Here is a 15,640-nt window from a genome sequence, read left to right as displayed (position 1 = left end):
GTACATTCTCAGAAAAAAAATAGATTGCTCTATTCAGATTGGGGTGGGGGCAACTTTCCTTAGTGGAGGAGTTCAAGCAACTTAGGATCTTCATCTTACGTTATGAAAAAGGAGAATGGGAGTTTAACAAGCAGATTGGACCAGTTACAGCTATTCTGCAGTCACTGCTCCACTGCAGTGGGAGCGGATTCTATAAACAAAACTCTTGAGTTTACCAGTAAATCTACATCACTGAAGATGCCTATGGTAATGAGATTCAGTAGAGCTTGACGATATGGACAAAAATATCAAAATTTTATTTACTGTATTGATCATTCTTGACATTTATCAAGATGTAGAACTACATATTACTCCATGAGTACATACCATACACAAGTTGCTTAAAAACTGAAAATTTTACAGTGAAATAGTTGTACTTCTTTACAGTAGCTCAAATTAACAAGGTATATAACAATGCAATGTAACCATGCAAATACATTTAAGTACAAACAAAGTAATATACTTATATACTTATTACATATATTACTAATAAGAATAATAGCTTAGTAATAATACATGAATATATATTATTTTTACCTCTAAAGTGAGAAGTGTGTGTAACAAAGCAGTTAACACCATTTCTTTTTCTTGGAAAGAGTAAAGGAATCCGGTGGTAGCAGTTTAGTAAATATTGAACAGCAGTACACAGGTTACAGGCAACATGGCAGTGGTACTGTGGTGCAGTCATTGGAGATTAAACCCTTATATAATGGATTCAAACCTGATACTGTGTGTTTCTGAGCAAGCAAACTGCCTGTGCTCCAACTGGAAACAACAAAAGAAACGTAAGTAATTGTGTCTCAGTGACACAGAACTGACAGTGCTTGTTTTACTCTCCTGTCATTAAACAGACATAGCGGTTCTCTCTAAGCCTCTAGTATCACGTGGCATCATTGAGTGAAACAGAGGGTTTTCACTGTTTGCAACTCTAGAAAAAAAGCAGTATGGAAGCAATTTCATTCTGTTTATTCTATGTTAGTGTTCCCTAATTTTAATTATTTATTTTGTCTTTTTTCTCTTTCTTCATCATGTAAAGCACTTTGAGCTACATTGTTTGTATGAAAATGTGCTATATAAATAAATGTTGTTGTTGCTGTGTTAATGTAGAGTATAGTAAGAGTTATGCATGGCTCAGATGTCCAACTTGAATGTAAATCTGGAGTAGTAGCAAAGTATCTTGTGTCTTTCCACGCAACCTCCTGCTTAGCCCGACATTAATTATAAAGCTGCCACACCTTGGTATTGGAAAAATATTTTTGGCCAGGAAATTGATTCCTCAAGTCAAAAACTTTCAAATGTTCCTGCAGTCTTCTTTAAAGACAACACTGAGTAAAATTGATGACTGCAGTTGTGACGTTCTGATTCTGTGGCAGTGTGGCATAGTGATTAAGGTTTTGGACCTTGAACTTCAAACCCTGATGTTGTGTGGTCAAATCCCACTACTGACACTGTGTGACCACAAGCAAGTTGCTTCACCTGCCTGTGCTCCAACTGGAAAACTAAAAAGAAACATAACCAATTGTATCTCAGATGTTGGTGTCAGCTAAAGAATAAATATGTGGTGTCATGGCTGCAAACCTCAACAAGCTGGACTACTGTCTAGGTACAGCACCACTGTTTAAATACTTGGTTCCCACAACAGTTGAATGTTCTCTCTGACAATCTTCATATTTTATAGAATGGTATCTTTGCAACTGGTGGAATAATATGTTCTATTACACTTTTCTGTAAGTATCTGGTGGCGGCATATTTTGCATGCTGGATTTATTTGTGGTTGGATTGATTTGCAATAAATTAACCACTACCAAACATTTGATGTATACTGTTTCTTTAGTATTGTATCTTCATCAGCAGCTAACATACTTTCTTCCTCGGTGTCACGCACCAGGTACTCATTTCTACATGACATCTCTCCTCACACTATTCAGGATCACACTTTTTGCAATTGCTTTTCTAACTTATAGGGATGTGCAATACCACAAAATGCAGCAGGAGTGGCTGCTGTTCTGGCATTTTGCCAAGACTACACACGTCGTGATAGGCCACAAGCCTTGCTCATTTCTGCATAAATAAATGAAAAAATATTGTCAAAAAGTGCTATTGCCCAGAACCAATCATAAGTGTAAATAGCAGAAATGAGACATCTATGCAGGGTGGCTGGAGCTGTTACTCCAGGATAGGATGAGAAGCTTAATAATTTAGGACAGTCTCAGTGTAGTGCCACTTTTCCTGCAGATTAAGGGAAGACGGGTTCTCCTCGAGTTGCTTCAAGCATATCCCACTGGGCAGGGAACCTGCAGATGATACAGGATATGCTTGAGGGATAGTATCTCATAATTGGCTTAGAAAAGCCTGGGAATTCGTCAGGAAGACCTGCAATCTGTAGCTGGGGACATGGATGCCTGATCTGACCTGCTGCAACCTCGATGCACACCAGAAAAGTAGTTTAGATAGATAGATACTTTATTAAGCCCCAAGGAGAAATTCACAATAGAAAATGAGGTGAGAAGATAAGGCACATGCATGACTCTTTCCTAGTTTCTCTAAAAGCTCATAAATTTACAGCATATACATCAAATTTTGTAAACACCCAACATCAACAGAGAAATGCTTTATTAATTTTAGGGTTTTAAACTAATGATCAGCCATCACAATTCACGTTCAGCTTCCAAATTATCCTCTACCTTTACAGTCCTGCAAGCTTCAGAATTTGGAAACCACACAACTTAATTTTTAAATCTAGGTTCCAGTTAAAGTGGTCTTCCCAGGGAAGTAAGAATTAGTTTTTTGAGATCTTAATTGTGTTTTTTTATCATTTAAGGGAAATACAAGTTCTTATCTATACTAATAAAAGGCAAAGCCCTCACTCACTCACTCACTCACATCACTAATTCTCCAACTTCCCGTGTGGATGGAAGGCTGAAATTTGGCAGGTTCATTCCTTACAGCTTCCTTACAAAAGTTGGGCAGGTTTTATATTGAAATTCTACGCGTAATGGTCATAACTGGAAGCTGTTTTTCTCCATTTACTGTAATGGAGATGAGCTTCAACGCCGTGGGGGCGGAGTTTCGTGTGACATCATCACGCCTCTCACGTAATCACGCAGTACATAGAAAACCAGGAAGACCTCAAAAAAGCGCTGAAGAAAACATGCACTATATAATTGAGAGGCAGCGAAACAATAAGAAGCGAGCGAGTGACATATACAACCATATATATGAGTTCTGCTACTTCGGAAAGCACGATGTAAACCTACACTTTAAATTAAGTTCATAGACAGGCTGCCGCTGGCGTTTGTAATTTAGTGCCTGCCCATATAAGGCCGTCCGTCAGCGGCAATCCAATAGCAAACTCCACTAAATATTCACGGGTGAAGGACTGTGCTTATGGAGAGGAAGATGAGATGGTCAGGGTGGTGTTTGACACAAACTCAGCAAACTGCGAGAGAAAGTTTTAAGTGCCAGGACTAAGGTAACATTAAATACAGCCATGGACATAGCACGAGATGGCACCAGCACAGCTGGGAACCTTCGATGCATGTACACCGAGTGGCTCACGGGAACTGACACAGTGCACAGACAAAAACAACAGTTCCAAAGAGCTGAACAAAACCGAATTACACAATTGAAAAGGCAGCAAAAATATGAAGCGCCTGATAAGCATATTCATAAATCCAGCTACTGCGGAAACAAAGCACACGTTGGAAAAAGTCAATGTCCCGCTAAAGGAAGACAGTGTAAAAAAAACCCGTGCATGCAGTGTGTCAGGTCTCAGATAAAGAAGAAGACGAGCTGTTTATTGATGCAGTAAGAAACGAATCGATGAATGAAACCTGTCATCTTTACAACGATTGACAAACACGGAATGTAACTTGAACACAACACATCCTACAAATACGAACCTGATTGAAAGAAATAATGATAATCAAATCCTTGATGACAGCAACACTCAGTAACACTCACAAAACAAATACTGTATATTGACAGTCATGTTACGCTATTTTTAAAATGTTCCCTTTTCTTTTCTAGCTTTTTAACACACTACTTCTCAGCTGCGATACGCAGGTATATATATATGTATATATATATCCCGATCTACATACTCGAATAATGGATACTTTATTCGCCATCAATGATTGTTTTGGTAAAGCCATACTCAGTGTATTCATTAGATGAACGGTAAAAAGTAAGAGCGAGGGAGGATGACTTATTGAGGCATGCAGGCTGTAGTGCGGATCAACTCTATCTGAATTACGCGATCACATTTGAAAAAAATATATCTTTTCAAGTTCTATTTAGTCCATATGTGTCAAACTCAAGGGCCGGGCCACATCCGCCCGCGTAATTATATCCGCCCGCGAGATCATTTTATATACTGTATTATTGTTATTAAAGCCCGGTATATGAAGCGCTGGTAACACAATAAACTACAGATCCCATAATGCAGCGCTTCAGCTGCCTTGCCGAACACTTACGCGCTAATCAAGTCTAGCTTATGATGCTGCAAGTTATTGCGGCTAGCTCACACGATGCTGAAGAGAAAAGTTGATTCTGAAAATAGAGCCTTTAAAAACCGATGGGAGGCTGAGTATATGTTTACTGAACCCATGTGTCTCATTTGTGGAGCTAATGTGGCTGTAATTACAGAATTTAATCTAAGACGGCACTATGAGACAAAACATCAGGGTAACCTGAATGCAATGCAGAAGATACAGAAAGCAGAATAATTAAATAAGAATCTGACACTTCAGCGGACGCTTTACCGTGCACAATCACAAAGTGATTTCAAGTGAAGCTGCTTTTATGGGAGACACAAATGCACCAGTGCACCTTGCCCCACTTTCCCTGTTGCCAAGTAATGTTAAACCAAGTCGTCACTACGGTGTTCCCAAACGCACTTTGCTGATAAACTGAGCGCACTGAGTTTGCACGGCGCTTTGGTGACTTTGAAGAACAAAAAGTCCGTCTACATGCGGCTCGAACCTTGTGCATGTTTGGTAGCACATATCTGTGTGAGAAGCTCTTCTCAGTGATAAAGACTAACAAAACAGCACACAGGAGTCGCCTCACTGATGAGCACCTGCAATCCATCCTGAGAATCTCCACAACACAGAACCTCACACCAAACAGAAACGAACCTGTGGCCAAAAAGATGCCAGGCGTCCAGCTCTAAAATGACATATGAGCAAAGACAACTGAATGATTTGATTTGTTATTGCTGAAAGGAACACATTTTATTTATATTTCCAGGTTTTGTTATGCAGCATGTTCATATTTGAATTTGTATAATTTTGACAGGATATATTTTTATGGAGAGCAAAATCTTTTGGGATATTTAAAATCTAAGTTTATTTTTATATAAAATTACATAAGAGTAAAGAAATTTGAATGTTTGTTCTTTTAACGCTTACTTTATTTCTAACTTGTATAATTTAGACAGGATATATTTTTATGGAGAGCAAAATATTATAAGTTGTTTAAGGTTTGAGTTGATTTATTCACAAATAATATTCCTGTCTGTTTTACCATTCCTACCAAAGATATTTCTGTCGACTAAATAAAAATTCCTTCTATTTAAAATTTAAATAGAACTTGAACAAATCGATAGTTCATAATATCCACGCAGACTTGCACGTAAGAGCGGAGTCATCCGTTTTAACAAGCAGCGTATTGCACTGATCTGAAATAGCTGTGTGTGTATATATGTAGATATGTATGTATATGTATATATATGTTTATATATGTGTGTGTGTATGTATATATGTGTGTATGATATGTATGTGTATATATGTAGATATATATATGTATGTATATATGTGTATATGTATAGATATGTATATATATATATGTTTATGTGTGTGTGTGTGAAATATATATATATATCTATATATATATATCTATACTAATAAAAGGCAAAGCCCTCACTTACTCACTCACTCATCACTAATTCTCCAACTTCCCGTGTAGGTAGAAGGCTGAAATTTGGCAGGCTCATTCCTTACAGCTTACTTACAAAAGTTGGGCAGGTTTCATTTCGAAATTCTACGCCTAATGGTCATAACTGGAAGGTATTTTCTCCATTAACTGTAATGGAGTTGAGCTGGCAATGACGGGGCGGAGTTTCGTGTGACATCATCACGCCTCTCACGTAATCACGTGAACTGACTGCCAACGCAGTGCGTAGAAAACCAGGAAGACCACCAAAAGCCCTTAAGAAAACATGCATTATATAATTGAGAAGGCAGCTAAACAATAAGAAGCGAAGCGAAAGTGACATATACTACCATATTCATGACTGCTGCTACCTCGAAAGAAAGCAAGGTGTAAACCTAAACTTTAAATTAAGTTCATAGACAGGCTACGCTGGCGTTTCACATGCCCACAGGTAATGCGGGATACAAGTTTAATGAGAGGACGCGAGGATATAAACGAGAGTTTTGATCACTTTATAACTAAGTTAAAATTGTAGGTGAAGGGGTGTGCTTATGCAAATTCGAGACTGTGTTTGTGGGGATTGACAGTTAAGGCGGGTGGGGGAGTCACGTCATCATCTCCCCTCCCATTCATCTCATTTGGCTCTGAGCTGAGCTCTGCAGCTAACGCCGTCTTCCGAAGCAACTTGGTCAGACTGCCACCAAATACTCACAGAAAAATCCACAAGTTAATACACACGCTGTCTCTATAGAGTTTCTCCACACTGAATCCTCCAGGCACTACTTACAAAAGGTTACATTGACAATCGTGTTACGTTATTTTTAAAATCTTTCCTTTTCTTAGCACAAGCACAGCTGAGAAGCTTCGATGCATGTGCTCCATAACGCTTAAAAATAATGCATTTAATCACACTTTGCATTACAAGCAAATGGGAGCTTTTGTCAATGCATGATTTCCTGGTACACCGATTACTTTGATCAGCGCATTCCCGATTCATTTTACCCTCGCACCACCTTAGTTTGAGAAGAAGTATGAAAAAATATGAGGTTAACACAGAAAAACATCACCAATTCAAGCTTTATGAATAATCGATTCGCCATCAATAATTGTTTTGGTAAAGCCATCCTCCTTCCATTTTATAATTTTTCCGACACTAGCCGTGATTAAATGAACGGTAAATAAAGTAAGAGCAAAGCGAGGGTGACTTATTTAGGCAGGCATATATATGACAGCAACACTCATGACAATGTCAATCATGTTACGCTATTATTAAAATGTTTCCTTTTCTTTTCATTACTTCTTTAACACACTACTTCTCCGCTGAGGGCGGGTATTTTGATATATATATATACATATATATCATATAATATATGAATGACCTCCAAAGAGCTGAGACTTTTGATATCATGAACGTGTCTGCAAAACTGTGGTCTCCTGCCCTACAAAAGTCGAGCAGCCAGCGCAGCGCATAGCTGTGCCGGCCTTTGAGACGCTGACTGCGCTTCTGCCTTAAGTCAAAGTGAGCACTTTTAATTTTTTCATCCTCCCTGCGCTATAGCCCAGACAAGTGCAAACACGGGACCCCTTTTCTACACCACGGCAAAATAATATTAAGGCGATTCACACTTTCTTTTGCACGATAACGATTATGAGGTTCTCACCCGGATTATGAAGACACGCACACGAGTAGAGGACTGACAGTGCCATCACAGCCGATTAATGGCGAGGACGCCTCACCAGTCTACACAAGACCCACGCGACTGTCCCAAAAGGTGATCATAACGCCAGCAAACACATCTCTATACTATATAAAAAGGCAACTTTCCTTTCTTTACAACTTTTTCCTTTTGTTCCAAACTAAAGCCTTTCTCGCTTAACACTGCAGAGGACACAAAACTAATTTTCTTTAAATGCCGGTAAGGCACATTACCAGAGGCACAAATTTAAACGTTCACATAGAAAATGTAATTTCTATACCACACCTGTCGTGTAGCGCCTTTCAAAAGGGATCTACTACCGAGAGATGATCCATATATATTTTAGCTGCTGTTAGTTACTTACCTGTTGTGTTACACAGTCTTTAAAATGTAGTTTACCCGCAACCACTCCAGTAGTGCTCAATGTACCTGTACTTCTTAAAACGTTAATGTTTTACTGTTTAATAACTTATAGACTATATTTTATTATTTCTCCCTTGCACTCAGTGACCAAAGCTATACACACACATATATAAAAGCTATACACACAAGTATATGTATGTGTATATATATGTATGTATGTGTGTATACAGTGGTGTGAAAAACTATTTGCCCCCTTCCTGATTTCTTATTCTTTTGCATGTTTGTCACACAAAATGTTTCTGATCATCAAACACATTTAACCATTAGTCAAATATAACACAAGTAAACACAAAATGCAGTTTTAAATGATGGTTTTATTATTTAGGGAGAAAAAAATCCAAACCTACATGGCCCTGTGTGAAAAAGTAATTGCCCCTTGTTAAAAATAACCTAACTGTGGTGTATCACACCTGAGTTCAATTTCCGTAGCCACCCCCAGGCCTGATTACTGCCACACCTGTTTCAATCAAGAAATCACTTAAATAGGAGCTGCCTGACACAGAGAAGTAGACCAAAAGCACCTCAAAAGCTAGACATCATGCCAAGATCCAAAGAAATTCAGGAACAAATGAGAACAAAAGTAATTGAGATCTATCAGTCTGGTAAAGGTTATAAAGCCATTTCTAAAGCTTTGGGACTCCAGTGAGAGCCATTATCCACAAATGGCAAAAACATGGAACAGTGGTGAACCTTCCCAGGAGTAGCCGGCCGACCAAAATTATCCCAAGAGCGCAGAGACGACTCATCCGAGAGGTCACAAAAGACCCCAGGACAACGTCTAAAGAACTGCAGGCCTCACTTGCCTCAATTAAGGTCAGTGTTCACGACTCCTCCATAAGAAAGAGACTGGGCAAAAACGCCTGCATGGCAGATTTCCAAGACGAAACCACTGTTAAGCAAAAAGAACATTAGGGCTCGTCTCAATTTTGCTAAGAAACATCTCAATGATTGCCAAGATTTTTGGGAAAATACCTTGTGGACTGATGAGACAAAAGTTGAACTTTTTGGAAGGCAAATGTCCGTTACATTTGGCGTAAAAGGAACACAGCATTTCAGAAAAAGAACATCATACCAACAGTAAAATATGGCGGTGGTAGTGTGATGGTCTGGGGTTGTTTTGCTGCTTCAGGACCTGGAAGGCTTGCTGTGATAGATGGAACCATGAATTCTACTGTCTACCAAAAAATCCTGAAGGAGAATGTCCGCCATCTGTTCATCAACTCAAGCTGAAGCGATCTTGGGTGCTGCAACAGGACAATGACCCAAAACACACCAGCAAATCCACCTCTGAATGGCTGAAGAAACTCAAAATGAAGACTTTGGAGTGGCCTAGTCAAAGTCCTGACCTGAATCCAATTGAGATGCTATGGCATGACCTTAAAAAGGCGGTTCATGCTAGAAAACCCTCAAATAAAGCTGAATTACAACAATTCTGCAAAGATGAGTGGGCCAAAATTCCTCCAGAGCTGTAAAAGACTCATTGCAAGTTATCAGAACGCTTGATTGCAGTTATTGCTGCTAAGGGTGGCCAAACCAGTTATTAGGTTCAGGGGCAATTACTTTTCACACAGGGCCATGTAGGTTTGGATTTTTTCTCCCTAAATAATAAAACCATCATTTAAAAACTGCATTTTGTGTTTACTTGTGTTATATTTGACTAATGGTTAAATGTGTTTGATGATCAGAAACATTTTGTGTGACAAACATGCAAAAGAATAAGAAATCAGGAAGGGGGCAAATAGTTTTTCACACCACTGTATATATATATATATATATATATACACACACACACACACACCCTATCTACATTATATATATATTATATATATATATATAGATATATATATATATATATATATACACACACACACACACACACACACACACACATACATACATACATACATACACACATATATATAATTTGTGTGTGTGTATGTATGTATGTGTGTGTATATATGATGTAGATAGGTATGTATATATATATGTGTATATGTAGATATGTATATAGATATGTAGATATGAAGATATGTATGTATATGTGTATGTGTGTTTGTGTGCGTGTGTGTGTGCGTGTGTGTGTGTATATATGACAGCAGCAATCCAAGCTGTGAGAAAACAGTAAAAAGGAGGCGTGTCAGACGTCCGTGGTACATTTTCTGATGCAGCTAGACGAAAAAACTTTGTGACGCTGCCGCCAAATACACAAAACAATTACTTTGACAATCATGTTATATTATTTTTAAAATGTTTCCTTTTCTTTTCATAACTTCTTTAACACACTACTTCTCCGCTGCCAAAGCGCGGTATATATATATATATATATATATATATATATATATATATATATATATATAATATATAGATAGATAGATATATATATAGATAGATATGAGAACAACATATATATATATATATATATATATATAGAGATATATAGAGATATATATATATATATATATATATATATAGAGATAGAGATGAGAACAACACTCATATCAATGACAAAACAATTACATTAACAATCATGTTACGTTATTTTTAAAATTTTTCCTTTTCTTTTTCGTACCTTCTTTAACACACTACTTCTCCGCTGCGAAGCGCGGGTATTTTGCTAGTATATTATATACATGCTTTCAGCAGATATTTTTCCACTCTGCAGATCTGCGACGGAGCAGCGTTACCAGCGAGTCACCTGGTTGAAGATGAAATGAGCAAGCACACATGCATGCAAATGTTTTTTACTTTGTACTGACTGATAGTTGGGCTTCAGAAAATGTCAAAATTGAGCAATTTATTTTTCTTTGGTTTTATTCTTGAATAAAGGTATACTTGTTTTGTTAAACCTTTTGTGAAAATGTTTATTGGATAGTTGGGATTCAGTCTTCACACATCCTACACTTCATGTCAAAAATATGTCATTATTACTATAGCATATGGAAACATTTTCTGCTTTAGCTGCATGTTCAGCATTTCTTGCCTCGTATTTCCTTGGTCATTCTACATTTACAAAGATCGTTGTAAACACAGAGCACACATGAGATGTATTTCAAATTATGGTATGTCATTAACCATTGTCACACACGTGCGACTAGAAGCGAGGTGAATGGACCAAGTGGAAGTGATTACCCATTGGGCCAGGGGGTGGAGGGGTGCTCTAAACCTATTTCTGTTACCTCTGCAGACCAAATACGGGAAAACCTGCCTGATTGAACATCATTTCCTGTTCCAGTCTCAAGACTGATGTCACTTCCTGTTCCGGTTAAATGACATTTCCCGTTTACAGCCTATAAAATCTCCATCTTGCCAAACTAGTTCAGTTCATTCCAAACCTTTTTCAGTCTGTTGAGACTCATTCTTTTACACTATATAAATTCCTTACAAAACGCATCACCAAATAAAACACTTCAACAAAGACTTCAGCTGTGAGGATTGCAGGAGGGGGATGCCTTTATCTGACTGAATGGGGAGGGAGGGGGGTGTAGCAGGTTGCATTCTGCTAATCCACACAGTCGCAAAACAAAAGCAGGCTATTACCACAGTGATAAGGAGATGCAAGCTTCTTGGCATATAATAGGAAATCTCAAGGACGTCAAGGACATCCAAAAAAAAAAGGTTAAGCTTCAGGGATTCTAGTGTCAAGCAAAAACTAAAGTAGGAAAGGGAAGTTCAGCAGAAAACAACTTTCACCAAAAACCAAAAATGACATGATTTTACTAAGAATCTATTTCCTGATTATTACTGGTGGGTTTTCTGCAGCCCTGAGACTAATGCGGCTTTGAGCAGTTTACTGCAGCTTTGCACGATGAACGTCTTGAGATTCAACTACTGTTAGTTGTTTTCTGAGAAACAGCTCACAGCTAAACACACACACAACCTACTCCACAGATTATAGGTGGCGTCCCTAAGATGATAATGAATAGAAAAGTGCTTTTCAATAAGGGGAAAAAAAGATATGAAAAACATTTTATTCTTCTCAACTTACATGATCATTACTGCTAACCTGGCAGATACTAAAGTGATACTGTTCCCCCAAATTCTACATCTGTGTTATCAGATGTGCAAGTAAGAATCGCTATTTTTAGAATCTTCACATAGTTCATGCTAGTCATCCCATATCCACACCAGCCACCCAGGCCAAGCACTGAGAATATTTATTACTACTTACCACTATGAACTGACCAAGTGATAAGTTCTCCAAAAAATATGGGTTTGTTGGCTGGCACGACAATTATAAAAATAATGAATCTACCCCCCTTTTAAAAAAAAAACACAAAAGCACATTATTTTGGAAGGGATCCATTATACCTCAGTAATAGTATAGCAATTATTACTACTCAGATGTTACATTTTATCCTAAAAGAAAATAAATAATGAAAAATGAACATATTAGTGTTGCATACCTGTCTTGCCCTGTGGCTTGTCTCATTGCCATGCTTCCTAAGGCAGTCCAGTGCACGCGCATCTGGAGAGCATCCCACATTCCAATCTGAAACAGCACCACTGTCTATAACCCACTGAAACAGAAAATACAAAACTACTACTAATCAAAAACAAAGAAAGGAAAGCAGTACCTGTCTGGCAATGTGATTCATGGCAATGCCATGCTTCCTCATGCAGGCCAATCCACGATAATCAGGGGGGTTTCCTATTTCATAAGTTGATGTTGCTGCACTGTCTATTCTCCACTATACAAATAGAGTATTACACACAAAAAAAACAAAACATGAAGTGCTCTTAAAAATGATTACTCTTGCACACTTTAATAAAGACTATTGCTAAAAACTGAATACTACTTAAGTAAACAATAAAGCTATTTATTTAGCACATAAAAACAGAACTTAGTTACATGCAAACAAATACAATTTTAACAACTTTATAATTATAAATAAATAACTATATATTCCTCTCATTAAGCAACATTTACAAAAACTTACTTGGTCTACAACACCATTGTCACTTGCCATTTTTCGGAACACTGCTTCTGCGATTGGGGAACGACAAATATTCCCTGCAAAAGATACACAAACATAAAATTAGTGTTTGAGAAACAGAACTAGAAATGTATGCAGTTCCAAAGTCTACTAATAAATATACCAATTTAGAAAAGATAAATCCATTCTCTTCCTTTTCAATGGTTCCAAACAAACATTCACTTGTTCTGAAAATTTAGATAGTGATTAAAGAAAGTTACACAATGCACAAATGGTACAGCAATGATATATATTCAGTGACTAAGCTAACAGATATGAAAGCTGAAGCATTTCATAGTTACTTCATCCACAAGTACTTTATTGCATTTTTATTTATTAAATAGTTTTAACAAATGAGTCATATTTTAAAGTAATAGTGATCACAGAATGCAACTGAATGTGCTGGTAGGCTATATTACGTACATGTTAAAAACAGAGCATAAATGGGCTTGTTGTGACTCTACAGCTTTCATACACAGCAGATTGAAATTAAAATGATGTGACAATGGTATCGATTCAGGTGTGATAATGATGGAGGGTCTGTCACTTAATGTTACTCAGCTTTCATAAACCATAACATTTTTGAAAATATACCTAACAGGGTAGTATCCAATAATTAGCAATTGAAACATATCTACAATTAATATTATTTAAAACACAGTAATTAATTTGAATTATATAAATAAGTAAGAACTTAGAAAGGAACCAATTTTTTGTATATCAGGCATACAAATGGTACAAGATGGGCAAGAAGATCAAGGACTTGCCATGGCCATTTGTGCATACCTGGGACTGAATGATGAGGGCAGAGTGTCAGAGAACAGTGGTATAAGCCACTCAAGTCTCCCACCTCCCTATGCCATTATACATTTTTAAACACATCTTATGTTAATATAAGTTAGGTCACCCACACCTTTCCTTTACGAGTAAAAGGAAAATATCCAAGTTCAAGCAACAGTTCCAAAGATAAAAACTGAAACTGAATGTTTCTACGTTTAATGGGAGATGGTTTTGCAAATTCACAAATGCTTTTTCAATTGGAGACTTTGAAATTTTAAAACTTTGTACAACACAATATGTTCGAGATATCTGAGTGAAAATTGAATTAACTTGACCAAATTCTCTGAAGTGTGCCATATCTCAACATAATTGGTCTAACCCTAAACCTAATCCCCTCCTCCTCTCTCCCCAAGTTGTTGCATGCAGACATGGTCTTATGTAACAAGTGCTTTCCGGATTATATGCAAACACAACTAAAAAAAAAAAGTTCATAAATACAATCCTGAGGAATAACTCAAAAAATCTAAAGATGATTGTAAGATTATTCATTTGATATTACTTTTAATCCTGGCACTACACATTTGGTCAATCTGTAGTTGTGTTATTGTTTGCCCAGCATAAAAGTGTTTATTGAATAATGGAGACAAAGTGGTGGCTTTGATGAAATCATGTAATTTCCTTAAGGACATCAGGCACAAGAGCATTGTAAGACCCCACAAGATATTCTGACCATAAAGTGGTAGGATGCAAGTCCCAAGGAAGCAGCCAAGGTAATTTCTATTTTAGCTCTGCAAACTTATTTCCTTTCTCTCAGCTTAATCTTCAACATTTACTGTGCTTCCTTCAGAGTCTCTCTGTCATGAGATTTGAAGGCACTCTCTTTTAATTCATGAGGCTTTAGTTACTTAGTAATCCAGAGCTTGTTGATTGGAAAGATGTGCACCATTTTCAGGGAACAACAGAGATGGCACTGATATTAATTTAGTTTGTGATGCAAGGATGGAGTCCCTTGATATCTTCCCCCTGTAATTTGCACATCATTTCCCAGTATGTCCTTTGGAACCTGTCATTTAGAGACATTTCAGCCTTCTGGCCCCACCTCCTCAATACCCTGAAGGTAACAGGTTGCTATCTAATAACACATTTGTAAGAGAAACAGACTGCTGTCAGATCTGCACAAAGGAGTCACAGATTTACATTTAAAAAGAACTTTTAACATTTGTTGTTTCATTCAGTGGAACATGACATAACTGGTGAAAGTTTTCATTGTTCCCTCCAAAGGCATATGGTTCACCACATTTTATAACTGGATAGTCAGAATGATTTATCATTAGAGTCATGGTTAACATTGCACCCTTTCTGTTCCCGAGTTGGATTACTAAACATTAATAAAGATGATGTAACTTATCTACCTGGACAAAAATATATACAGTAATCCCTCGCTATATCGCGCTTCGACTTTCGCGGCTTCACTCTATCGCGGATTTTAAATGTAAGCACATCTAAATATATATCACAGATTTTTCTCTGGTTCGCCGCTTTCTGCGGACAATGGGTCTTTTAATTTAGGTTACATGCTTCCTCAGTTTGATTGCCCAGTTGATTTCATACAAGGGATGCTATTGGCGGTTGGCTTAGAAGCTACCCAATCAGAGCATGTACTGTATTACATATTAACTAAAACTCCTCAATGCTATAAGATATGCTTCCCGCGCGGTGCTCATTTGCTTCTCTCTATCTTTCTCACTTTCTCTGCCTGACGGAGGGGGTGTGAGCAGAGGGGCTGTTTGCACA

General features: G+C 37.5%; 1 protein-coding gene across 4 annotated transcripts in view; it reads right to left on the bottom strand.

The window, feature by feature from the left end:
• Positions 1 to 15,640, bottom strand: part of acp1 (acid phosphatase 1) — a 76,206-nt gene that overhangs the window by 40,811 nt on the left and 19,755 nt on the right. For 2 of the 4 annotated variants that reach the window (XM_039747714.1, XM_039747716.1), the window contains exons 2-3: positions 13,031 to 13,104; positions 12,497 to 12,610 (exon numbers count right to left, since the gene is read on the bottom strand). In XM_039747714.1, coding sequence (XP_039603648.1) covers positions 12,497 to 12,610; positions 13,031 to 13,104 — 188 coding nt within the window. Of the gene's footprint in view, positions 1 to 12,496; positions 12,611 to 12,667; positions 12,782 to 13,030; positions 13,105 to 15,640 lie in introns of all 4 variants that reach the window. The other 2 variants (XM_039747713.1, XM_039747715.1) reach the window with 1 other exon arrangement.

Source organism: Polypterus senegalus, chromosome 3 (genome assembly GCF_016835505.1).
Source record: "Polypterus senegalus isolate Bchr_013 chromosome 3, ASM1683550v1, whole genome shotgun sequence".
Taxonomy (NCBI): Eukaryota; Metazoa; Chordata; class Cladistia; order Polypteriformes; family Polypteridae; genus Polypterus; species Polypterus senegalus.
This window is presented reverse-complemented; position numbering and strand designations above follow the sequence as displayed.